The sequence below is a fragment of the Pseudocercospora fijiensis genome (genome assembly GCF_000340215.1).
Source record: "Pseudocercospora fijiensis CIRAD86 unplaced genomic scaffold MYCFIscaffold_9, whole genome shotgun sequence".
NCBI lineage: Eukaryota > Fungi > Ascomycota > Dothideomycetes > Mycosphaerellales > Mycosphaerellaceae > Pseudocercospora > Pseudocercospora fijiensis.
Window position 1 is genome coordinate 544,156 of NW_006921540.1, and position 25,063 is coordinate 569,218.

The following is a 25,063-nucleotide window of genomic DNA, read 5'->3' on the forward strand; positions in this document are numbered from 1 at the left end:
AAAATCAGAAATATAGCCGGCACCTATAGCCGGTAAAACGATGCGAAAATAGGCCTCCTCCTAGGTTAATCTAACGACTAAATACAATTTCTAACTAATCCGCTATAAACCGACGCCGAATTTTAGCTAGAAGCTGTATATCTTTATTTTAAAGAGTAACCCGCTTCGTATAGATAGTAAGGAGGTTTAAAAGCTTAAGCTCGGTTACGAGAAATGCCTCCGTAGCTTCCTAAAGAGTACTAATCGCCTTAGCCGTAAATCGTATACTAGACCGAAAATCTAATATAATTTCTCGGACGAGTCGCTAGAAGGGAGTCTTAGGGATTAAAAGCTCGGTCCCTCTTTTGTTTTAGAAAAGCCGGATCTAGCGAAGGGCAATAGTACCTAGTTTAAAGCGCCGCTTCTTTATCGTCGAGTCCTACCTTATTCCCTTTCTTTTAATAGAAAGATAACTTTTCTTCGCGATAGTCTTTGTCCGCCTACTCTTTTTAGCCTTCTCCTATCTACCTATAGCCTTCTTGTTTTTCGGTACTATTTTCCGAGGAACCCCCTTCCTTCGTATATACTACGGAGAGCCTTGCTCTTCCGATATCTCGTTCTCGCTACGGTCTCTCTATACTTAGCTTGCTTTACCCTTACCCTTTAGCCTCTAAAGATATTTATCTACGCGTTTAGGCGACGAGGGCATATCGGTAGGACCTAGAAATTAATAAGCATATAATCGTAAGGAGACATTAATACTTCTTGCCTTCTAGAATAAATAGTCTTCTATTAAACCGCCTTATTAGGTTATCGTTAGATTCGAATAAAGGATAGTAGCTTAAGGAAGGGGAGGTAGCCGGCTTAGGAAGGCCCGAAGAGCCGAATCCTTAAGGCATGTTTGTCTTTAAGAATATAGGGAAAGGGAAGAAGGAGAGGAAGAGCGAATAGAGAATTAGAAATAGTCTATAGGTAAGCGGGGTCGGTTGCTATAGCAACTAGTCTGTTTAGGTCCTAGGAATTCGAAACACATTTCGGACATATACCGGCTATATACGCCGGCTATATTACCTTATACGTAAACGCTTCGTCTCCTTAAAGCTGCTCTAAGCCTATATATATTTCCGCTTCTCGACCCGGTATCGCCTTCTACCTCCGCCCTCCTCCTCTTCGTTATCGCTAATTAGGGTTTCGCTTAGACTAAATTTCGCATTCTCTTCGCGCTCCTAGGTTTCTTCGATCTTAAGGTTTTCTAATTCCTCGATTAACTCCTTTAGTATAATCTTTAGTAACCTACCTTAGCGATTCTAGTAGAGGAGATAGTATCGGAATACTATAATAGATTCGAAGGTAGTAGGCGAGTATATTCGATTAAAGCGGCCCTAGTAACAAGCGATACTAAAAGACCTCTTATAGCCTATACCTACGCTCGGGATAGCGAGGACGTCCCGAGCGACCGACGCTATCGTTAGAAACTTAGGCTCTAACCGCTGCTATATAGCGAGAATATCGTCTCCGAATTCGTCTAGAAGACCGGTAAGATCTAGAGATTATTAGCCCTCTTTCCGAGCCTACGGGTTTATACTTACTCGCGCGCCGATAGAAATCGAACTCTTCTTTATTTACTTTAGTAGTTGCTTCCTCTTCTGCCTCTACTTCCTACCTACGAAATAGGTATAATGTCGGAGCCTTCTAAACCTTCTTTTTCTTTATAGGAGCTGTATTTAGACTAGTTTCTTTCCGACGCTCGTAGAACATCTTTTCTAGAATAGTCTAGTAATGCTTCGGCTATACCTCGTCCGCCTTCTATTCTAGCCTCTACTAGTATATATCCTTTTCTACCGGGTTAAGTAAGTACGCAACGCTATAGATATCCCCGAACGAGTTAAAGGTAGTACTATAATATTTATACAACTTAGTATAGGAGGTGTCTATAGCTTTCGTTATAGCTACTTTCTAGGGAACGCTCTTCTTAGCTAGCTTAGCTACGGTTTCCTCGAGCTCGTTAAAGAGCTAGTTATAGTACGCAAAGACAAGGTAGATCGTCGGTCCTTAGGTTCTTCTAATCGTAGTAGTAACCTTCGCGTAATGCTTACTAATATCGACGAGATACTCTACTTAGCGCTATTCGGCGGCGGTAAGGCCGAGCTACTTAATACCCTCGGAACTCTAATAGATCTCGAGAGCGGTACGTAAAGTATATCCCCTCGTAACTATATAGAAAGTCGAATCGAACCGGGTCTTAACGTCTTAGGTAAAACGGAGTAGGCGCTAAGGAGGCCGCTTTTGCTATCGCTTATTCTATACGATATTCTAGGCATCGGTTTTAGGGCGCTCGATTAGGTTCTTTTAAATAGCCTCGAATCGGTTATATCTCTATAAGCTCGAGTTCGTATATATTGCTAGACGACGAAGCTAGAGAAAAAGAGTTAGAACTATACTAGGTTGCCGACTATAGGTACCGGCTACGGACAAAAGTTATACCTTATATAAAACAAGAGCGAGGCTCTCTACCTTATCCCGTCTTATTGCTATAATAAGTTCCTCGACTTTCGACTTTGCTTTATCCTTATCTAGGATCTTCTATTAGTCGTCGTTTAATAGTGCAATTTTAAGCGTCTTAAAGAGGGCTCGGATCGCGATTTGAACTATATAAGCGAGGTAGGGAAACTTCTATAGGGATGCAACTAGCAACGACGTCGGCTCCGATTTAATAGGGCTAGGGCTATTAATAGGCTCCTCTTTATCGTTATTATCGTGCGTATTGTCGTACGTATCCGGAATCGTAGCGAGCTTAATATTCGGAAGATTAAGCTAGATTGTAGACCTTATAATCTCCTCTACGTACTCGACCCTATCGATATAATTAGTAATTTTAAAGACATATACGAGTGAATTGTATATATAACGCCTTATACAATGTTCGATTATTACTAGCGTTGTCCGTAGTAATCGAGATCAGTTTCGTTATTACGCTAACCCTATCTATTACCGTATAGATAAGCTTCGCTATATCCTTACTAGTATAGGAACCTAGAATTTCAGGGAATCCGATTATAAGTTCCTAGAGTTTCTAATCCGAATTAATAAAGTATAGCATAATCGAGAGGAAGGAGGCTCTTATAGTCCGGCTTAACTAGCTATCGATAGCAATAGCTACTCGGCGAGTATTACGGAGGATCTCCCGAATATCGTCTAACGTAGCCTCTTTGTTCTTTTCGAATATAATACGCTAGGTTGTCGCGCCGAGAAATAGGGGAGGGTAGTTTATAAGATATAGATATATCTTCTATATAGACTCCCTTTCGTAGAAGTCTTCCGGAAGACCGTTTATAGCTAGCATTTCGTTTGCTAGTTGCTTAAAGTCTTCGGAGGAGAAATCGGTAGCCTTCAATCCTAGAGCTTCTTTAAGCGCAGCCTATAATAATTAGCTAGATCTCTACGGTTAATTTAGGTAGCCGGAATCTATAGCCGGCAGCTATAGCCGGTAGCTATAGCCGGCATTTTAGAAGATATACCTCTTTCTAGAACGCTATATCTATATTAACTCTCCTCTCTCCTTAAGATTCCCGATACTGTTTAGAATAGAGATAGTTCGTAGGCGATGAGTTCCTATCCCCTAGTTTCGGGTGTTTTAAGATTAAACCGTAGAAGTTACAGATAATTACTAGTTAACCTTTAAGTCGAGAAGTCGTATAACGGTATAATGCCCCCTCTATAAAGAACTTCTAGAATGTGTCCGTTCGCTCCTTACTCCTCTATCGTATCGAGTACTTCCGGAGTTTATACTCCTTCGAACGTAAGTATAAAGGGAACTATATCTTATAGACCTATTAATTGAACTGCTCTATATACTCGGGTTTCTAAAGATACGCCTAGCTAGCCTTTTCGAAGATTTCCGGGTTAATACTCGATGTTCTTATATCTCCGAACAACCTTCTACTTAGACTCCGTAAAGGTAAGGACTAGGTAGTAGTACCCTATAATAAATTCCTACTACTAGGATTCGGAGAGGATAAATCTAGCCCTAATCGTAGTCTAGGACTCGATAGGCTCGAAGGTAAGTATGCGACCTCCTCTCGACGTTGTCGTAATCTCGCTCGTATACTAGACTATTTCGACTGTCGTCTCGTTGTTACCCTTCCTAGTATAGCGCCTAGTATATATACAATGTCGGTCGGCATGTTTTAAGGTTTCGTACGGTAAGGTAAGGACTTAGGAGTAGTAGATGTATACTAGTAGCTATAGAGAAACACCCTTTCTTTTATAGTATCGTATCGTTAGGAATAGCTAGGTAGTAAATAGCTAGCTACCTTTTTTTTTTGTTTCCTAGCTACCTAACTACTAGATTTTTTTTCCTAGCTACCCTAGCTAGCCTAACTACTAGAATTTCTTTCCTAGCTACCCTAACTACCTAAATTTTGCCTTCTATACGGCGGCTCTCTCCTACTAACGGAACCGAGCTACTATACCTAACGAATCTAAGCTCGTTTTTAGTCTTAATCTATCCTCTTTCGGTATAAGATACTCGATAAGTAAATGCTTAGGCCGAGTCTAACTACGAAACCTAAGACTAACTAACAGCTCTATTAACTAATCCTAATCCTCGAACTCCTTCCGCTTCTTAGTAAAGACCTTAAAGAGCGCTCGAGCTTCTTCGGGTACCTACGGAGTAGTCGAGATAAAGCTGTATCGCTGAAATAGGTAATCCTTCGGAGGCTTATATAGAGATTTAGAGAATTCCAACGCTAACCTATCCTACTAGTAGCTTAGATTCCGGATATAAGCCCTCTCTACCTTAGTAAAGATTTTATATAGTAGTAGCACTCTACCTTCGAGAAACGCTTTCTATTTAACTATTAGTATCTACCGGCTACGAACGCCGGCTATATATACCGAGTATAGAATAATTACCTATACCCCTTCCTCCTATAGTAACACTTCTGCCGTCCCTAGATACCTAGCCCCGATCGCATTAATCGTAAGCTACTTTGCCTTTATAGACGTAAAGGCTTCGCTCTAATACTAATAAAGAAACTTCTACTCTATATCGAGGATATAAAGACGACTAGTCTCGATTCTAATCCTTGCTAGCTTTTCGTAGTAGCTTTAACTATAATTTTCTAAATTAATAGGACTTATGCCTTAGCCCTTTACTAGTATCTCGTCTCTTTAACTATACTCGATCTACTCCTAGCGCTTATCGTCTATAGCGTTAGGCCCTAAGACTATACCTGTTACTAGATCGACGTATAGTATCTCCTCGCTTTTTTTAGTTCCTTTATTCGTAGTATTAAGCTCTATCGCGGTATCCTAAACTCTAGTATTGTTGTTCTCGGCTATCTAAACATCTCCGTTACTATCGGTCGTATCGATAGAGATAGCGGCTATAGGTCTAAATGCTATTAGTTAACGTATTAAAGAAAAATATGCCGGCTATAGCTGCCGGCTATAGCTGCCGGCTATAGCTGCTAGCTACGGCCGCTAGCTAGATTGACTTACGCTACTAGAACTTTACGCTCGAAAACTAGCCGCAATTCTTTCCTCCTCTTAGCCTTCTCTTAGGTTGTCTTCTTATTCTAACCTTTACTTTTTTCTATAGGCGCTAGCTATCGATAGAATACCTTATTCCGCGCCTTTCTTCTCTTATTCTTAGCTCTTTTATCCTTATCTATCTTGTCCTTTCTCTCGCGGTCTCGTACGGAATTCTTCTTCGTAGAGTACTCCTCTTTAGTCTTACGCTTTTTAGTTAGACGCTTAGGTAAAACAAACTCGCGGTCTTTAGTTCTATCTTCTGTTTAGCGCACGGCGCGCTTCTCTCTTACTATTATAAGGGAAAGGGGCGGGGGCGTAGCGTATAGTAGTTATTGTCGGTATAGGTATAGAGGAAGAAGTTAAAAGTGTAAGAATATCGCGAAGCCCTAATTGTTGCCGCCTACGTAACGTTATATAGGTAAGCTTTCGCAACTACGGCAACTACGCCCCGGTAATAGCAACTACGCCCTAGCAACGGCAACTACGCCCTAGCAACGGCAACTACGCCCTAGCAACAGTAATAAAGCGTAGTAAATACAACCTAGTAACTATTATAGCCGGCAATCGTAGCCGGCAGTCGAATAAGAGTGTCCTTATAGCAAAACTACGCCCTAGTAACGGCAACTACGCCCTAGCAACGGCAACTACGCCCTAGTAACGGCAAAAGAGCGTAGTAAATGTAACAGAGTTACTATTATAGCCGGCAATCGTAGCCGGCAGTCGAATAAGAGTATCCTTATAGTAAAACCAATACAGTCTCTAGTTTAAACTAGGAATCTATATAGTTCGAAAAAACCAAACCGGAACTAGGGAGCTAGTTCGCCGCCAAGAAACCAAACTATATACGTTTAGTGGTTCGGAAACCGAACTACTGCGGGGTCTAGTTAGTCGAGTAGCTAATCTCTCGTTTTAAAGCTATTAGAATACTAGATATTATAGCCTCTCAATCGAGCGAGTCTTAACCTTCTTAGACTCTATTAAAGACTCTAGTACTAAAGGCGACTCGGAAGCGTATAGCGACTGCAATACTAATTAATAAAGATAGGCAACGTAAAGCGCCGCAATAGTAGACTTAAGAGCAGACCGAGTATTTCCTCGATTAGTTAAATAAGTTTAAGAAGATTAGCCGTAGTACCGATACTAATAACTTCTAGTTAGGCGACCTTCGAGACCTAGTAACGTTAATAAATAAGAAGTATAGCACGGAGCGTACTGCTAACTACCTAAAGAATAAGTAGACGTTAATTAAGAAGGACTAGAGTATATAGATTGCTTACTTAAAGCATATAAGTAGCTAGAATAGTATGCCTCTAACCGCCGAGTCGGACGTAGAAGACGCTTACTTCGACGAGAATCTAAGGTATACTCCCTTCCGCGATAAATTGCCGGAGTTCTTTAATATTATAGACGAGTTAATCGGCTCTAAGGTAGCTACGGGCGAGAATGTAATATCTAATAAGGCTCTTAGCGAAAGCGACGAGGAAGGCGGTAGTAGCAGTAAGGAATCTAAGGTTAAGGTTACCGCCGAAGGCGTAGCTTCTACGCCCTTTACGGAAGAGCAATTAATAGTATTACGTACTACGAAGGCGGCGGAAAAGCACTAAAAGAAGATATAGAAGGAGGCTAATCGGGTCTATAAGAAGGCCGAGGAGGTTAGTAAAAAGAACCTAACTATTATAAAGTCGCTATAGAAGGCGTTTAAGCCTATAGTCTTAATAGTCGCTAAGGTCGTAAAGGATAGCAAGGAAGAACGAGCTTTAACGAGGAAGTTAGCGGACGAGCAACGTACTAACGCTCTAGCGGCTACTAAAGCTAGTACTATCGTTAGTAACGTTATAAAGCGACTGCTAGACAACAAGACGTTCGCAAAGATAGACATGCCGTTAGCTAATCGCATATTGTTAGTACGCGAGTACGCGAAGAAGAACGGGGAATTTGACTATTATAAAGTCGCTTCGAGTATAAACTAGGAGCAGTTTGAAGAGTATTTCCTATCCGTATTAACGGACATTAAGGCTAATATTCGCTAGAATATATACCTATAGCAGATAGAAGGTAGATACGTACTATTAGGATATAGACAATAGGTTATTGTTAATAAGAATGCTTAGAAATAGCAGAAGAAGTATATCTATACTATAATTATATAGTTCGATGCGAGAATTCGTAGATTAGGTATAGAATTTTAGTAGAAATGTACGCTAACGTCTATACTATTAATTTGTATAGAGGTATTGTTAATTTTTACTAGCAAATTGTAGTTACGTACGAGGGCCTATTATATATAGAAAAGCTATATCCTACTAGCTCGAATTCTAATATCGCAGAAGTTTGCTAAGAACCTGCGATATCGACCCTACTAGAATTTCGACTAGAGAAGTAGTAGGCGTAGAAGAGGCGATAGTAATGTCTAGAATATGTACGGTTTAAGCCTATAAATCGACTCTATACTAAGTTCCTTACTAAAAACCGAACTCCGCCTATTGCCTTTACATTCTATAAACATTAACCCTCCCCTATTATATCCTTCGCTATACTCTAAGCGGCACCTCCTGCTTTTAAGCCCTTATATTAAGTCTAGTTCTTAACTAATTACCGTTATATTTATTATATATCTACCTCGCTATTCTATTACGATAATCTACGTAACTTTCATCCTTAACCTCGTCGGCGTAGCGCCTATTATCGACATAGACCTCCGCCGTAGTATCGGCCTCTCGGGCGGCGTTTAATTTAGCATTAGTTAGAAGAAGGCCTAGCTCTAAAGACAGCGGTTGTCGACCGTCGGATAGGATAAAGTTATAGATAACACAATAGGCGATAACAAAGCGACTTTATTAAGCAATCGGCTAGCTATTTAGTCCCTCCTTAATAATCTTAAACCGCCTATTTATTACACTAAATACCCTCTCGATATAGTTACGAAGCTAAGCGTAGCGGAGGTTATATATCTCTCGATAGTTAGCCGGTCGTTCTTTAGCCTCGCCTTGCTTATAGAGATAATATCGTATCTTCTAATATAGTACGAGAAGCCGTGGATCTTTAAACGAATAACTACCGTTAGCGAGATAGAAATAGCTATCTAGTACGTCGAAGCCTAACTAATAGGCCTTCCTTAATATAGTACTATCTGTCGCTAATCCTTCGTATCTAGGCATTACGAATAAGAAGCGCAATAATAAGTTATAGGCGGCTATTACATTCTACGTAATATAGCCCTTCCGATAACGCTATAGATTACTATTAATCTTCGGTAGACTAGCTATTAACAAAGTGCCGTCGATAGCGCCTATAACGCCCTTAAAGTATAGCTAAAACTTGCTACTATCGGCACCCTTAGACTATAGCGGTTTATCGTCCTTCTATAGCAATTTAATCTAGTCCTTTGCTATACGATACAAACAGCGCGATATAGTATATATTATCCTTCTTAGTATCTCTCTTGCTATACCGAAGTCGTTAGCGAGGTTACTAAGGCTCCTATTATACCCTACTATAACTAGGAAGAGGATAACGCGTACCTCTAGCGAGTATTTGTTCTTATTCTTATCTTCTAATCTATTCTTCCGTAGTTTATTAACTAACGCGCGCAATACCGGCTACTTTAACCTCGTACGCTCGTAGTAGTACTTCGGCGGACTATATAGCACTCGAAACGCCTCGCTTTCTATCTTATTATAGTCTATTTAAACCGACCTTCGTCCTAGTAGTCGATATATCGCACGGCGGCGCAATTTAGGTAGTTCTTCGAGCAGTAACGGTATAGTGCTAGCAACGGCGCTTACCGACAACACTATCGCTAATAATCGCTCTATCCTCGCTTCCGCCGTCCTATACCTTCTCGATCGCTATACCGCTAGTCTCGTAGCTTTACAAAAGACGTAGAGAAAGAGGTAGATACTACGGCGCTAGGCCGGAAGTCTACCAGGCGCACGGATAGGCTTAAAAGCTCCTCAAGAGTTGGTTTTGCTAATCATACTATATATAGCATAATCTCAGCGAGTTTACGAGCACAGCGATAACCTACGATTCAATAACCGTTGTCGCATGAGACAGGTTGGTTATTGGAAGAGTTGTTATAATCTACGGCCAGGTTATGCGATAACCTGTTGCAAGTAGACAGGGCCTCACTGATACACTCCTGATATCGCCATCGCCGTGATTCAATCAACGCCATCACAAGACTCACCATCACCTCGACCTCATACCCAATGCGCTGCTCTCCAATATGACCGCAGACTACGTGCCAACTGACCCTGCTTCGTCAGCAACCGCACGATACCTAGAGCACGTCACAAAAAGCATCATGCAAGCAGTCAACGACCGAAACTTCAACCCATCATCAGAACCCTGGTCACTCCTAGCGCCCCAGTTCCGCAACGACCCAGCAGGCCGCTTCGATTCCGCATCATTCTTGCCTTCCGTCGTCAAGAAGCAAGAAAAAGGCATCATCCATCGTCCGCAAACCAAAGAAGAACATATTCGATTCCATCAGGAAATGTCGATTGGAGCGCCCGAGTATTTCAACAAGGTCATTGATGCCACTTGTACTTGTCTTGATGAGGAGGCGTGTATTGCAAAGGTCATGATGTCTACGGAAACGCATGGGATTCCGGGAGGGCTTGTTCGTCCGGCGGTCAGTACGTTGGAGTTCAGGAAGATTTCGGGGAGTTGGATGGCTACGAGGTTGAGGACTCTGCCGGGGTATGATGTTGCTGGGACTAAGACGCTGTGAGTGTGGCGTTCAGCAGTCGAGCACGCCGTTGAATTCAGGAACACCTTCAGCAAGCAGCTTGCACCCATGCTTGCTCAGGAGCACGAGAGCACGAAGATGGGAGCGTGATGACCACAGCTCGGCTTGCCACCTCTAGCCGATAGAAGCCTTCCTGAAGTGCATGTTGAGCCCGAGCATCTGTACAGCCTGATGCACTAAGGCTGTGCGGCTTTCGGCTCTGACACGCTATCACTAGGCTCAATCTCCTTGCCATCCTTCCTAATGCGACTCTGCCCGAGCGGACTGCCAATCGTGATGGCACTGGCATCATTCATTGCCATCACATGTCTTGGCAAACAAATCATTGGCCTTCCGAGCTATTCAATGCTGCTTCGCTTGCTGTTGAAGGCGATATGATTATGCATGCGATATGTTCAGGACACGATCGTTTCTTCGCTCATTCGGGAATACACCACAAGACAGACTGAGCTTGACAGATACATTAAGTGATCTGTATTGCTTAATTGGCACAACTATCTCTCTCTACAAAGGTCACAATGGACGACACCCTTGCTCCAGCAGACACTATGGATGACATCGATTGGTCTACCTGGGTTAACAATGAGTGGACCTTTGTTGAGGAAGATCAGCAGAGATTAGACAACACTCAGGGCGATAGCGAGCATCGCATTCCCCAGAACGGAGATGCTGTCCAGAGTCAGGATCAACAGCAGCCAAGTTGGTACACCTTCGATACCAGCCTGGACGATGCGCGACCCTCAACAGAACAGCACACACCATCGCCGCTTGAACCACGACCGACGACCATCGCGCCGCAAGTTCTGTCTCGGCATGAACAACCACATGAACATGGCTTCTCCGACAATGCCTTACCTGACACGGCACACAACCAATGGCTTCCCAGTGGGGGTTACGAAGAACACCCGAATTGGTTTCCAGATCAGATACCAAATGGGTACAGACAGCACACTCCGTCCTTTTCTCATCAGCAGTCAATCTACGAAGACTCGAGATCTGGCCAAGCACCCTATTTTACATCCTCTGTCGAATCTGATCTAGCAGATCGATCACGGCATGCAAGCTCAGATCTTGGAAGCGCGCATCACAATCCAGATATTTCGAACCACACTGCATCCAACGGAGGCATAAATCTGCTCAACTCCCCAGCGGTATTTCCTGGCGCCCAACCCTCAAACTCCAGGCTAGGATACTACCCTCCAACACAAATGCCCGAGCGCAATATGTACCTCGCCTATGAGAACCAACAAAATTCGCCCATGAACACATCTGCCAGTCCTGACATACCGGATCCACGAGGCTCACAATCCGCCTTCTCCCCCGAACCAACCTTTTCCCCCGACCCACAGCCCAGTCGCAAAAAAGGCAGAGGCCATCTAGTCCCCTCCCCAATAGTTTACAAAGACTCCATCCCCTGCGTCGCCTGCACCAAACCCTTCAAAAAATCCATCCAACCCGACCGCTGCAACCGCTGCGCCGAAAAATTCCTCCGCCACAACGCCACCCCGGTAACATTCACTCTCGACCCCGAAATCCCCAATCAAGAACTCGCCAAACAACTCATCTGCAAATCCATCCTCGCTCGAGGTCCCCCAATAGCACCCTTGGAACTCGAAAACATCCGAGAAAACGAGGATGAATACATCCAGCGTTTCCTCACCGCGATCAATACCTTCGTCCCCGGAGGGATCGGGCATCACAATCAACCACACCTCACATGGCCGCAACGCCAACAAATCATCTACAATCAAAAATCCACGCTCGAAGAGTCTTATTCCTCCGCACACATCACCGCGCGCTTACGTGCGCTTTTCGCGGAAACTTTGGCGTTCCACACCGGGACTTCGAACCCTTTCTACGGCACCTCCGGAGACTCTTCCGGGTATAGCGAGAACACTCGACTGAGTTTCGAGGAGAGAGTCGAGAAGATTTGTGGGATGTTACGCACGAATAAGAGGGTGGTGATGGATGTTGTGGAAGGGAGGGGCGTCAAGGGGTTTGTGGGGCATCCGGAGAATTTCGAGAAACGCAAGGTGGCGAATAATGATTGTAATTTGGTGAAGAAGAGGATTATGGAGCAGGGGAAAGAGAAGGGGGAGGGGCAGGGGAAGAAGAGGAAGCGGGGGAAGGGGAAAGGGAAGGTTGTTGAGGAGGATGAAATGGATGTTGATGTTGAAGCTGGGCCTTCGAATTTTGAGGGACATTCTGGTGGTGTTGAGGGAAGTGGAGGAGTGGAGGATCAAGCTGAATCCTCACATGCTGTGGAGTATGGTTCTGGAAGGAGTCGTACTATGGACTGGCTTCGTGGTGGACGGGCGACGCAGCAGATTGATTGATTGAGAGCGATTTTGAAAGGGGGTTCCGTTGTACATGTATGTATAGTGACGCGAATTTCTGTTTTGGATTGTTGGGAGTTACTACATGTCGACAAGTCGGTAGCGAATCAATTAGGTGTGTTTTGTTGATTTTAAAAGCTCGGTAAGGTGGATAGATATACATACTTAGAGAGAAAAAAACCCCCCCTAAAAATGCAGCTGTTCTATTATTAATTGCTTTTTTCTTTAGAATGTTCGTGTTCCCTAAGTAATATTCCCTCGTATACATTTCAAGAAGTAGCGGCGAATTCTTTAGTAATATATCGTCCAGAGTAAAGACTAGAGCTCGTATATAACAGCGGTAATATAAACACAAGTCTCTTCTCTTAAATATTCTCGTAGCTTCTTCTTCTTCTACTTTAACCGCTCGAGGTAAGAGGTAACAGGTATTTCATCTCCTAATTATTATTAGCTGTTACAGGAAAACGTATAGATATATCTACACGCTATATTAGCCAGGAGAAGATACCTCGACACGAGCATGAAACCCACTCCCTTTTGTCTTGTCTGTGATCATTATCCCCGAGAACTTCATTGCCATGCCATACCAAGGTCGAGAGTCAAGGAAAAAAAAGGTACGTGCGGTAGTTAGCGAGCGCTCGCTTCGAAACAGCCTTGGATAAGAAACGATATCCTTGAATCGCAGATTTGGAATTTTTTTTCAGCCAAAACAGTTCTGAGATTTCGGCTTCTTAGCAAGCAAACGTTGGTTTGGTAGGGAGTAATAAGGGATGGAAGTATATAAGCATGCTGAAAGGCTAAGGCTCAAAACACAAAAATTTCGATTCATTCCGTGGGTATACCTGCCTCTACCTACCGTCCAACACCACGCTAAAAAATATCCCCCAAAAGCAATAATCCGGCCCTACCAATTCCACGTCCTCGCGCTCGCAGAGAACACAGGAGGTTTCCAAATCAGCTTCTCAGGATCAATATACCTGCGCGGCTTCATCTTCTCCTTCTCCTTCCTCTTCTCTCTCTGCCGAAGAGCCGCCTCCGTCAGAACGATGACATGATTCTTATTGCTGTACCGCAGCATATTGGCGTTCTGAAGAGTATGCAAGACATCGTTAGTGGTCATGGCAAGCGTAGCTCCGATATCTTCCACCGAGATGAAAGCCGAGGATCCCGGGGTTTCACTCTCGCGTTCCAGAAGCAGCTCGACGATAACTTCCTGCCAGTACGCGCGATAGCCCAAAAGTCCGAGATCGGACAGAGGTTTTTCGGGAGAACCGAGCTTGCCTTCGATCTTGCTTAGCTCGTACGAGAACTGGATTAAAAGCCCGCCGTAGCCTTTTCGTTGGAATTGAGGGAGGGTTAGGATACAGGCGACGTTGTAACCCTCTGCGCTTTCCTTTTCTTTTGAGAAGTAGCCGATGAGATGATGGCCCTGATCATCTGCAGTGGTCATGCAGTAGAAGAGAAATGGGTCGACATCGTAGTACAGTGTCTTGTGGTCGAGGAAAAGCTTTGACAGCAAACACAGATTGCGACACCACGTCCGTTGTCTTCGGCCGTCGATTTCGAAGAATGACACGTTCTCATCGCGATAGATCTCATTGCCAGGGGGATGATGCAGCGTACACTTTTTGCGATGCCGCCCGAATTGGAATTGCGAGCCAAAGTATGATAGGCAGAATTCGCAGATGTAAACCATGTCGACGTCCGTGAATTCAGCGGGATAAGGCGAAAAGTACCAGGGCTCAATCTCGCTGTCGCCCATTTGCACACGCTCCAGATTGCGGACTCTGCTAATTTCGGTCTGGTTCTGTGTCATACTGCCGCCAGTTCTGAGCTTCTCGATTTCTTCTTCACGAGAATATGGGACGCTGTCAGGGGCTGCTTTGGCGGCTGCTGCAGCTTCCTGCACGTCGACAATGTCCATCGCAGACTCATCGTCGGGCCCGGGCGTGCCATCGAGAGATTCTGGAGCAAGCACCGCCACTGAGGGATCTCTATTCTCTTTGCCACCACTCTGCGAGACTTGTCTGCTTAGTTTGCCGGCAAGATCGCCAGGGATTTCGGAGGCCTCTCGAGTCGTAGTGCCGCTTCTTGAACGTTTCTGGCCAGCCTTTGTGGAGCCCGTCTTGGTGTTCTTCGAATCTGATTTCGACTGAGTCTGCTTTTGCTTGGACTTGTTGTCGGGCTTCTCTGGCACCGGCCATTCGACGTCTTGCGTGAGATCGAGACGTTCTGCCGGCACCCACTCGTCCAAACGCTTGTTGAAGTCTTGGTAGTGAACATAAAAGGTCGGCCTGCCTTTTCTTGTCTGCATGGACAGAATTTCGGCCCTACGTTTCTCGCCATCCTGCAATGTGTTAGAAAGCAAGCTGTAAAACGCTCTCGAACAACGTACCTTTTCGACCATAGCCTTCGTGCCGATTCTATACAAAATGACAGTCAGTAAACGGCATGAAAGACACCTTCTTCAGAGTATGCGGTATGAATTTCGTATCGTACCTCAGCGTCGAAAGCGTCGCCATGCCTCTTTCTGCTTTGGCGTCATCTGCGCCATTCGCGCCATTTTTGCCATCATCTCGCGCCATAGTGAGGCCCGCTGAGACGATGTCGGAAGTTTCGCAAGTTTTGAAGATGCTGCGTAGTTTTGGTGATGAAGTAATTCGACGTCCTCGTCGTCGCGACGCTGAGGTCTGAATGCGACGGGGCGCCACAGCTCAGCTCCGCCACAGATGTGTGGCGTAAAAAAAGTTCCAGCTTCATCAACCTCAAGAAATCTTCATGCTGTGCTGTGAGAACAATATGCGTTGACGTCTCTCCATGTCTCGACCAGACGCCGGACAGCTGAGCAGCAATTGGAAGAAGCTGCAGGAGAAGTTGAAGGCTGAGAAGAAGGCGGAAGGTGCAGGCAGTGGCACAAAGCGCAAAAGAGAAGAACCGAAGAAGAGCAGGAGCACATCGAATGGATTCAAGAAAATGAGGCTTTCGGGAGCAAATGCAATAGTCGGCGACAAGAAGCGTAAGATGGGTGGCTATCTTTCCACGAACACCGCAACCGAAGCTGCAAGCAACACCTCGAGAACCCAAACTCTCATCAAAGACCACGACATTGCGCCAGCAGACATATCAGCAGCATACGGAGCATCAGTCCCAACCAAGCGCGTCTCCGAAGACGACGACGTCAACGGAGGCCTACACCCCACGCGGAAAATCGGAAAATACATATCGCTAGATTGCGAAATGGTCGGCACCGGGCCCCCACCGCATCTCGACAACATCCTCGCCCGCGCCTCGCTCGTAAATTTCCACGGCGAACAGATCTACGACTCCTACGTGCAACCTCCCCCAAACACAAAAATCCACGACTACCGCACCCACGTCTCCGGAATAAAACCCCGCCACCTTCAACCCTCCTACGCGCGGACATTCAACGAAGTACAGAAATCTGTGGCCGAGATTCTGGAAGGCAGGATTTTGGTGGGACATGCTTTGCGGAATGATTTGAATGCTTTGATGTTGAGTCATCCGAAACGGGATGTGAGGGATACGAGTCGGTATGGCAGGTTTAGGGTTGAGAGTCAGGGGAAAGCTCCTGCTTTAAAAAAATTGGCCAGGACGGAGTTGGGGATTGAGGTGCAGGTTGGTGAGCATAGTAGTGTGGAGGATGCGAGGACTGCGATGTTGTTGTTTCGGAAGGAGAAGGGGGGTTTTGAGGAGGAGAATCGGAGGCGGTTTGGGGTGAGGAGGAGGGGTGGTGGGGAAGAGAAGGGGAAGGGTGGGAGGGAGGAGATGGCTGAGGTTGATGGTGATTCGGAGGTAGAAGAGGATGAGGAGGAAGAGGTTGATTTACTGGATGGCGAGGAGGATTCATCAACCAGCGCCGCCCAGCCAGCTCAGGCGAAATCAAAGAAGCGCAAGAAGAAAAAGCGGACGAAAAGGAAGTAAATTCAACGCTGCTGTAGTTTCGCCGTATCATAATGCCTACTCTACCAACCCATCCTGTCTGGACCCCCTGAAAAGGCTGAATCTCATCCTTCCGAATAATCTTCCCAGCATCCGAATCCCTCTTCCCCTCCGCAACATCCTTAACAATTCCCCCCCCCCCCCCTCCCCCCAACCGCCGGATCAATCGCCCCTATCAGTTTCAACTTCTCCGCCCCAATCCCCGCAAGATTCGTCGCCAAAAACCTCGAACTCACCGCCCAAACCTTCACCCCATCATTCCCCAAGATCCGAACCCACTCCCGAAACGCCATGTTCATACCACACTTGACGCTACGATACATCGTCACGGGATTCGGGCCGGGGGGTTTAGGCCAAGCTTTTCCGGGCGAGGCATTGAGAGGTTGGAAGGCGGGGGGATCGTGGCGTTCGGTTTCTGAGAGGGAGGAGGTGCCTGAGGTCTCCGGAAACGTGCTCGACGTCGAAGTTTGCGCCGGCGTGGTTTATGAGGCAGTCCAGACGGCCGTGGCGGGAGGTGATGGTGTCGCGGGCAGAGGTGATGGAGGGGTCGGAGGTGATGTCGATTTGCACTGGGGAGAGGGTGCTGTTGGAGAGGGGGAAGAGCGAGAGGTGTTGTGAGGAATGGAGGAATGCTGGAGGTAGGAGAGAGGCTGTACTTATCCTTTCGTCTCTCGGCCGGGTGAGTATGCCATGCTCTCGGACAAGATTTCGGTGGGAGTGCTCGATGTGTTGGTCGGTGATGCTCCATAAGTTAGTCCTTGTGCTTTGTCTGCGGACGAGACATCTCTCGTCCGTGCCAAGAGATCGAGCCCGGAGCTGGAGCCGATCTTTGGCCGAGCTTCATCGATGCAGGGCGTCAACTCAAACCTGAACCTCTCCTCTTATTATTTACCTGGCTTGGAGACATGCATGACATGTGAGAATACGAAGGTCATGCCGATCAGCATATGGAATCTCAGTCGCAACCATGCAGCGAGGCTCCCAAGCCTGACACTACCTCGATCGATTCTCCCTCCATCTTTGACTGCTAGTCTTCTGCACCGCAACCGCAACCGCAACCGCAGTATCAGCGACTCAACGCAAAATGCACCACCGCAATCGCCAGAGTCGACATTGCCGAATCGAAGCAGACGACTCTGGACCACTGAAGAGCGGCATACTCTTCACGCACTCAAGGCTGAAGGCTACAGAGCACGACCCATTGCAAAAGCGCTTGGTCGACCGGTAAAAGCAATATACTACGAATGGACAAGGACCAAAGAAGACTGTCAGTCGCGGTGGTGGAGACCATGGAGCGATGAAGATCGTCAACAACTCATGTCGCTTCACGCCGAAGGCATGAACACATCGGACTTGGCCACCAAATTTGGGCGTAGTCGGTCGAGCATAGAATCCCAGCTCTCCCACTGTCGAGATGCTCGTCAAAAAATGGAGAACAAGACTGTCCGCTCACGAGGATCAAGCTCCAGACGTTGGTCAGAGAGCGAGATGGAGAGGCTAGCGAGCCTGAAGGAAGTTGGGACGAATCCGGAAGCGATAGCCGAAGAACTTGGCAGGTCGTGTGATGCTGTCAGCTCAAAATGGTCTCGTCTTCTTATTAGCCGTCGATCTGGATCGACGCCGTTTATCGGTTTCACTGAGGAGGAAGACACGACACTAGTATCCTTATACAACGAAGGCGCGTCCTGGAGGACGATTCAAGCTGCAATACCTCCGCGCTCGCTGGGTTCTCTCAGAGCCAGGGCTGCGCACCTCAAAATACAACGGGCGCGACCTAGGCGTCATCCGTGGACTCTCCAAGAGACGAATGAGCTTGTGAGATTGCGGAAACTTGGTACCCCAGTTCGACATCTACCGTCACACTTACCCGGACGGAGTGCAGAGGCCTGTCGCAGTAAACTGAGAACTATACTGGACAGCGAACTTTAGTTGGGCGATGAATGGCCTGAATGTCAAACGCTCGCAGGCCGACGCCCTTGATAGCGACGCAAAGTGGCATTACTGCAACCCGGTATGGTGTTCGCATCGATTCACTCGGCATGAAGACGAGAGTAGTGCACGAAATTATCCCGAGTCTCCGATTCTGACCTGCTGAGAACAATCAATGATCTTGATCGGGTGGTGTTCGACAAGGCCTTTCTGTCGTCATGACCTGTCTACTTCTACGATACCTCTGCACAACTGCTCCTCCAACAACAGATTGTCGAGGTCACAAGACCTGCGCAACTTACGAGGTTGCTGTTGCTTCGCTGGAAATGATGTGCTTGTAGTGCCTGTGGTGCCTTCCCGGGCTTTTCAGCCTTCTTGGTTATCCCACACCTTTGCTTGATCAACTTGGTTGTCGAGTTCAAAGGTGAAGCGGTCCTTGCAACCAGGCTCAGCGCTCCAGATGCGCCTGAGATTGGGTGGGAAGTGACCAAATTCGATATGAGTATGGTCGGAGGGGCGGCGATGATCTGTTCATATGTCGATGTCCCTCGTTCTCGTAGTCTCGCGAGTCATTATTAGGCCGACAGATGCAGATCACTGGAGCAACAGCCAATTTGCCAAGCTGTTGTATTTCGGATACATTTCCGCTCTGCGCCGGCCACGCCTGAACGGACAAGGATCATGGAACATGAGCCTAAATGCTTCGATTGCCGGTGAAATCGCGACCCTGGAGCAAAACAGACAGAATTTGTCCTCTCCCAGGTACTCCCGTCATCAATCGCAATGCAGGTACAATGCAGCCAACCTATTTTCGCTCCCTTGTCTGCGTCGTGTTGCATGTATGCCTTGCTGGAGCCATCCGCTCTCGCCTGGCCGACTATGTTGACCCATTGATCGGTACAGAGGGCGCTACGCCTGGATCGGCTATTGCAGGTGGAAACAGCTTCCCAGGTATGGCGCCGCCGTTGAGTCTCTGCGACTGGTTGATCACAATGCATCCACTAACCCTCTCATTGCAAAGGCGCGAGTCTGCCATGGGGTATGGCTAAGGTTGGAATTGATACTAGTTACCTGGGTGTGCCAAACGGTACAGCAGTCGATTGCAATGCAGGCTTTTCGCCCTTGGGAAACGTTACTGCTGTATCTATGATGCACGTATCAGGCACTGGAGGCGTCCCTTCGTATGGACTGGTCTCACAGATGCCACTTTCAGGCGATCTGAGCAATGTAAATCTGGCAGACAACAAGACTTACTGGGAGAATAGGACCTTTGAAGAAGAAGTCGCAAATGTCGGGCATTTCAAGACGAAACTATTGAACGGCGTCCAAATCGATCTGGCCGCCAGCAATCATTCCGGCATATTGCGATACACATTTCCGCAAATGTCTGACAGCAGGAGCAACAACTCTGCAAGCAGCGATAGCACCACTCAAGGCATGAAGATTTCGAGCGGCGCAGCATCAGATGACGTTCATGTCCTGGTTGATCTCACTCACGTCTTGCCTGGATACGGCACTCAGGCTTACTCACAGAAGTTCCGCCATGGAGATCTGCATCTTCGCTCTGGTCCCAATGGCGTTCCATCCTACTTCGGATCCGCCACTTACACTGGCGCATGGAGCCAACCCCAAAGTCAAACGCTGTTCTTCTGTGGGAACTTTAGTCAATCGTCGAACCTGGAGCCGACGGCCGATTATGTGTCTGTCAACAATGCCGATCCCATTCCTGGTGCTGGCACGTTGACCTGGTCTTACTCCCCAGTGCAAGCTCCTGATTTCGTTAAAAGACCAATTCCTCGATCGTATCGTGATGTGGTAGCGTATGATGGCAGCGGCATGGGCATTGGAGCGCTGTTCAGCTGGAAGCGAACCGGAGCCAATGCATCGGCAGAGCATGTCATAGAAAGCCGCGTTGGCATTTCCTACATCAGCGCAGACCAGGCTTGTAAGAACGTGGCCAAGGAAGTTTCCTCGGTTACTTTTGAAGATGCTGTTGCACAAGCGCAAAATGAGTGGGAAAGCAAGATCCTCAGTTCAATAGAGGTCATCGATGACGGACATGAGACAAGCCGCAACGATACCTTGAAGCTCATGTTGTATTCCGCGTTGTATCAGACCGGCCTTCTACCTACAGACAAGACCGGCGAGAATCCCCATTGGAAGACAAGTGATCGCCATCCATACTATGACGATCACTATACAATCTGGGACACGTATCGGACAGTGACGCCCTTGTACCACATGCTCTTCACGAATACGTACACCCGCGTGCTCTCCGGCCTGATCTCAATATTCACAAACGATGGATATTTGCCTGCTGGTCGTATTGCAAATTGGAACGGCAGAGTGCAGGGCGGCACTCATGCAGATATGATTCTGGCCGATGCATACGTGAAGAGTGTGAAGGCTGCCAACGGACAGCGGGGCCGCAATGAAATTGGTGGGATCGTTGACTGGCACGAGGCTTTCAAAGCAGTTCTGAATGATGCGGACAATCTTCCCATCCACAATGAGGACTCAGTAACCTTTGATGGAGCTACAAAAGAAGGTCGGGGCGCTCTGGATGACTATCTATCCTTGCATTACATCACTCGCAACCATACCAGGAGTATCTCACGAGGTGTGGAATACTCGCAGAACGACTTTGCGATATACTCCTTTGCTAAAGGTCTCAATGCGCCGGAAGCTGCCCGATTCCGTGATCGAGCAGACTGGTGGCAGAATCAATGGAATCCTACTGCCAACACCACTCTGCAAGGAGTCGGTACCTTCACCGGTTTCCCAGGTGCTCGAGACAGCGATGGAAGCTGGAACTTCACTAACTACGACCCGCTGACTTGTGGTGGATGTGGTTGGAGCGATGATATATACGAGGCCAAGGTCTGGGAGACAGCCTTCTCTGCTGCTCCGCACGATATGGCAAAGATCATCACGCTGATGGGCGGCGATGAAGCCTTTGTGAAAAGACTCGATGCCAGTTTCCTGCCTGGGTTTGGCACGAGTGTTGGCGCAAACAACGATGCTGGAAGTGCCCTCTTCAATCCTGGTGAGCATGGACTTTGGCATTATTAATGTGAACATACCCAGAATCCTGACGATGAACGCAGGAAACGAGCCCTCATTCATGACCCCATTCCTGTACAACTACGTCAAAGGAAACCACTGGAGAACCGTGAACCAAAGCCGTGCTATCGTCGACGACTTCTATTCGGCAGAGAAAAACGGCTATCCCGGAAACATCGACGCCGGAGCCCTACCCAGCTGGCTCATTTTCAACCTGATCGGCTTATATCCCGTCGCCGCACAACCCATCTACCTTCTCGGAGCCCCCCGATTCTCATCCCTGAAAATCAGACTTTTCCCAGGCACGGCCCAGGCTACTTGGCTATGGATCAGAGCCGAGAACTTGTCGGACAAGAGCTGGTATCCGCAAAAGGTTTTGTGGAATTCTCGGGAATTGGATCGGAGTTGGATCACGCATTTTGAGATGGGTGCTGGGGGGAATCTTACTTTTGTTATGGGTATGTTGTTTTTTTTTCTTTTCTTTTCGTGATGCGAACATCCCCATCCTCATGTAGAAAGATTTGCTGACGAGAGTGTGTGTGATTTTTTAGGCGAAGAGCCGAAGAAGTGGGATTTTGGGGAGCGACCTCCGAGTCTTTCGCCGTGGCCGTATATGTAGGGAGTAGAATCGTTTTTGCTTTGTCACAGACGCAGCCATGTGAAGCAAACAAAGTATTCGCTCCAGTAACATTTCAACCCCAGGAACAGGATCGGAAACGAATTCTTTGCGGCACCCAGTGGCATACTGTATACCACCGGATTACTTACGAAAGACGTGGATCCATCTCACGAGCGGTGCGACGAATTAATAATACTTTCAATATCATGAGGTGACGATGCTTGAAAAATTGAGAGCGAACCCGAGCTGAACTCAGCTATTGTTTGGTTCCACCGCATCAAGCTGAACACGCAACGATTCCTTTCAGCTGACTGTGGGTAAGACAATACCTAGAGTAGGGTCTGTGCGTTTTGCGGCGGAAAAGCTGCATCCTTTGTCCTCTTGGAATGACGAGGCTTACTTTCTTCCCCTCGACACATGAAAGCCGCGAATACTTCTAGTTTGTCTATGTTGCAAAAGTTAAACCTTCATTGATCGTTTCGACATGGCAACAAGCGCCGCAGTCGTCGGCGGAGGGTGCGTTTTCATCATCCCATCCTCCATCCTCTCATACAGACTTCACTAACAGCCTTTCCAGCCCGTGCGGCCTCATGGCTCTAAAGAACTTCCGCGAGGATGGTTTCGATGCCACCCTCTACGAAAGTCGCGACTGGGTCGGCGGGCTATGGAAGTACTCCACCGACGACGCGCTTTCGACCGGCGAGAACACAATTTTCAATACCAGCAAGTATCGAGCAGCTGCGACAGACTTCCCCATGCCTGACGATATGGACGACTTCCCGACCGCTCCGCAATTATATAGATACTGGAACGACTATTGTGATCATTTCCATCTCTGGCCACACATCAAACTCGGCGCCAAGGTTCTTGCCGTCCGGCGAGAGCAAGATCTTTGGGCTTTGGACATGGCGGACAAAGATGGGAAATCTCAGACGCGGCATTTCGACAAGGTCGCCGTCGCGACGGGACCTTTTGCAAAGCCTAAACAGCCCAAGCTCGAAGGGATTGAGAAGTTTTCTGGAACGGTGATTCATGGGACCAAATTCCACGAGCCGGCGAAGTATGCGGGACGGAATGTGGTGATTGTTGGTTTGCATGCTTCGGCGTCGGACGTTGCGTGTAGTTTGGCTGGGAAGGCTTCGAAAGTTTTCATCTCGCACAGATCGGGAGTGGTTTTTGTGCCTCGATTTGATGATGATGGTGCGATCTATGATAAGATGCCGCCGCTGTGGTTTGCAATTTTCAGTGTTTACCTGTCTGCCATCTGGCCTGCGGCATACTACTGGGTATTGGAGTCCATCGACATTTCTCAACCCCGAATTACAGCTAATCATATTGAATATGTCTAGATCATCGACACTCTCCTCGGCAGAGTTTCAAAAAAAGCTTACCCAAACATCCCCGAATCTTGGGGCCTCTCGCCCGCCCCTTCAATCGCAGTCTCCTCCCCCCTAATCTCCACCGAACTCTACCCCCACCTCTCCTCCGGCGCCTGCGAGCCCGTCGCCTCCATAGACCGCATCACCGGCCCTACCACCCTCGAACTCACCTCCGGCCGCACCCTCTCCAACATCGACACCATCATCTTCTGCACCGGCTACAACTTCTCCATCCCCCTCCTCTTCTCCCCCAAATCCCTAAACCCCTACCCCAAACTCGGAGATCCCCCATACCTATACCGTAACACCTTCCCTCTCCACCCCGACGCAAAGATCCGAAACTCCCTCGCTTTCCTCGGCCAAGCGGCCGTCACATACCCCGGCTTCTGCCAATTCGAACTCCTCTCCATGGCCATCTCCCAAATCTGGAAAGGCCGCTTTTCCCATCTCCCTCCCCTTCCGGAAATGCAAACCTGGCACCGCAATTTCCTCCAATGGCGCCAACGCACCCTCCGCAAATACTCTGCTTCTTCTCCACCCTCGGAATCTTTCTACCCAGCCCTCGTCCCCTTTTCCGATCACGTGGCGTGGTTGGATCGCACCGCGGGGCTAGGGATTCGGGAGCATTTTGGGTGGGTGGAGAGGTGGATCAATAAAACGAGTTGGGGGTTTTGGTGGGGGGATCGGGAGTTTTATGATTTGTGTTTATGTGGGTTCGCGAGTCCGGCGATTTTTCGGGTTTTTGAGGGAGGGGGGCGCAAGGTTTGGGTGGGGGCTAGGGAGGCGGTTTTTCGGGAGAATAGGAGGGTTGAGGAGCAGGCTGGGAGGAGGAGGGAGGGGGTTAAGAGGGAGGGGGTTAAGAGGGAGGGGGTTAAGAGGGAGGGGGTTAAGAGGGAGGGGGTTAAGAGGGAGGGGGTTAAGAGGGAGGGGGTTGAGAGGGAGAAGGAGATAGGGGGAGGTTGAAGGAGGGCGGGCGTGATTTCAAGGCGCAGTAGTGATGGGATATATGCTACACTTGACGAGGCGTTGCAGACGCAAGTGAGCTACATACTGTCATGTAAATATGTAGTCAGGTCGGGGTCTGAGCTGCTGAGACATGCTTGGCAAAAACTCTTTGGCATCGTCAGACCTCAAACTCCATTTTCTCCTTTTCGCTTCCACATCATGCACCTACGCGAGACCCTACGACACGAACGTCGACGTCCTGATGCCTACTGGTGAGGAAAATGATGCCTACTCATGGGTTGAATGAGTGCGAGACGACTTATGAAGCGATTCTCAGGATTTCGGAGCCTGGACCTCTCCATCCAGAAGACGCGGCGGTGTCGTCGGCCTGGCATTCCAGGCACAATGAACACCCGATCTTGCTTCTCCGGATGTCGTTGTGTCTCTGTGGATGAGTCTTGAGGCAATAAGTCCACATGTGGGCCGGTTTGGATGTAAAAACAGGCATCAACAAACTGCGGCACAGATATGCCGTGATATGGACGGATCGTTCTCTCCGTCTGGC

General features: G+C 47.6%; 7 protein-coding genes across 7 annotated transcripts; 5 read left to right on the forward strand and 2 right to left on the reverse strand.

Moving 5' to 3' along the window:
• Positions 1–4,045: 4,045 nt before the first annotated feature.
• On the forward strand, positions 4,046–10,738 carry MYCFIDRAFT_178459 (uncharacterized protein; the record flags this gene model as incomplete). The annotated part of the gene is made up of 6 exons (XM_007932514.1): positions 4,046–4,063; positions 9,698–10,245; positions 10,271–10,353; positions 10,418–10,451; positions 10,485–10,629; positions 10,667–10,738. The coding sequence occupies 6 exons, from the start codon at positions 4,046–4,048 to the stop codon at positions 10,736–10,738; spliced, it is 900 nt and encodes a 299-aa protein (XP_007930705.1).
• Positions 10,739–10,785: 47 nt separating this feature from the next.
• On the forward strand, positions 10,786–12,603 carry MYCFIDRAFT_80730 (uncharacterized protein; the record flags this gene model as incomplete). Its single annotated transcript, XM_007932515.1, has 1 exon — positions 10,786–12,603. One exon carries the CDS (start codon positions 10,786–10,788, stop codon positions 12,601–12,603), a length of 1,818 nt encoding a protein of 605 aa, XP_007930706.1.
• A 904-nt stretch (positions 12,604–13,507) lies between these two features.
• On the reverse strand, positions 13,508–15,188 carry MYCFIDRAFT_199541 (uncharacterized protein; the record flags this gene model as incomplete). Its single annotated transcript, XM_007932516.1, has 2 exons — positions 13,508–15,026; positions 15,103–15,188. 2 exons carry the CDS (start codon positions 15,186–15,188, stop codon positions 13,508–13,510), a joined length of 1,605 nt encoding a protein of 534 aa, XP_007930707.1.
• A 511-nt stretch (positions 15,189–15,699) lies between these two features.
• On the forward strand, positions 15,700–16,281 carry MYCFIDRAFT_111322 (uncharacterized protein; the record flags this gene model as incomplete). Its single annotated transcript, XM_007932518.1, has 1 exon — positions 15,700–16,281. A coding segment is annotated over one exon (582 nt), but the record flags the coding sequence as incomplete, so codon positions are not given.
• Positions 16,282–16,621: 340 nt separating this feature from the next.
• On the reverse strand, positions 16,622–17,003 carry MYCFIDRAFT_22987 (uncharacterized protein; the record flags this gene model as incomplete). Its single annotated transcript, XM_007932286.1, has 2 exons — positions 16,622–16,684; positions 16,719–17,003. Coding segments are annotated over 2 exons (348 nt in total), but the record flags the coding sequence as incomplete, so codon positions are not given.
• Positions 17,004–20,328: 3,325 nt separating this feature from the next.
• Positions 20,329–22,174, forward strand: MYCFIDRAFT_144664 (glycoside hydrolase family 92 protein; the record flags this gene model as incomplete). Its single annotated transcript, XM_007932519.1, has 3 exons — positions 20,329–21,538; positions 21,600–22,013; positions 22,107–22,174. The coding sequence occupies 3 exons, from the start codon at positions 20,329–20,331 to the stop codon at positions 22,172–22,174; spliced, it is 1,692 nt and encodes a 563-aa protein (XP_007930710.1).
• A 484-nt stretch (positions 22,175–22,658) lies between these two features.
• MYCFIDRAFT_199544 (uncharacterized protein) lies at positions 22,659–24,516 on the forward strand (the record flags this gene model as incomplete). Its single annotated transcript, XM_007932520.1, has 3 exons — positions 22,659–22,690; positions 22,752–23,460; positions 23,524–24,516. The coding sequence occupies 3 exons, from the start codon at positions 22,659–22,661 to the stop codon at positions 24,514–24,516; spliced, it is 1,734 nt and encodes a 577-aa protein (XP_007930711.1).
• Positions 24,517–25,063: the final 547 nt, after the last annotated feature.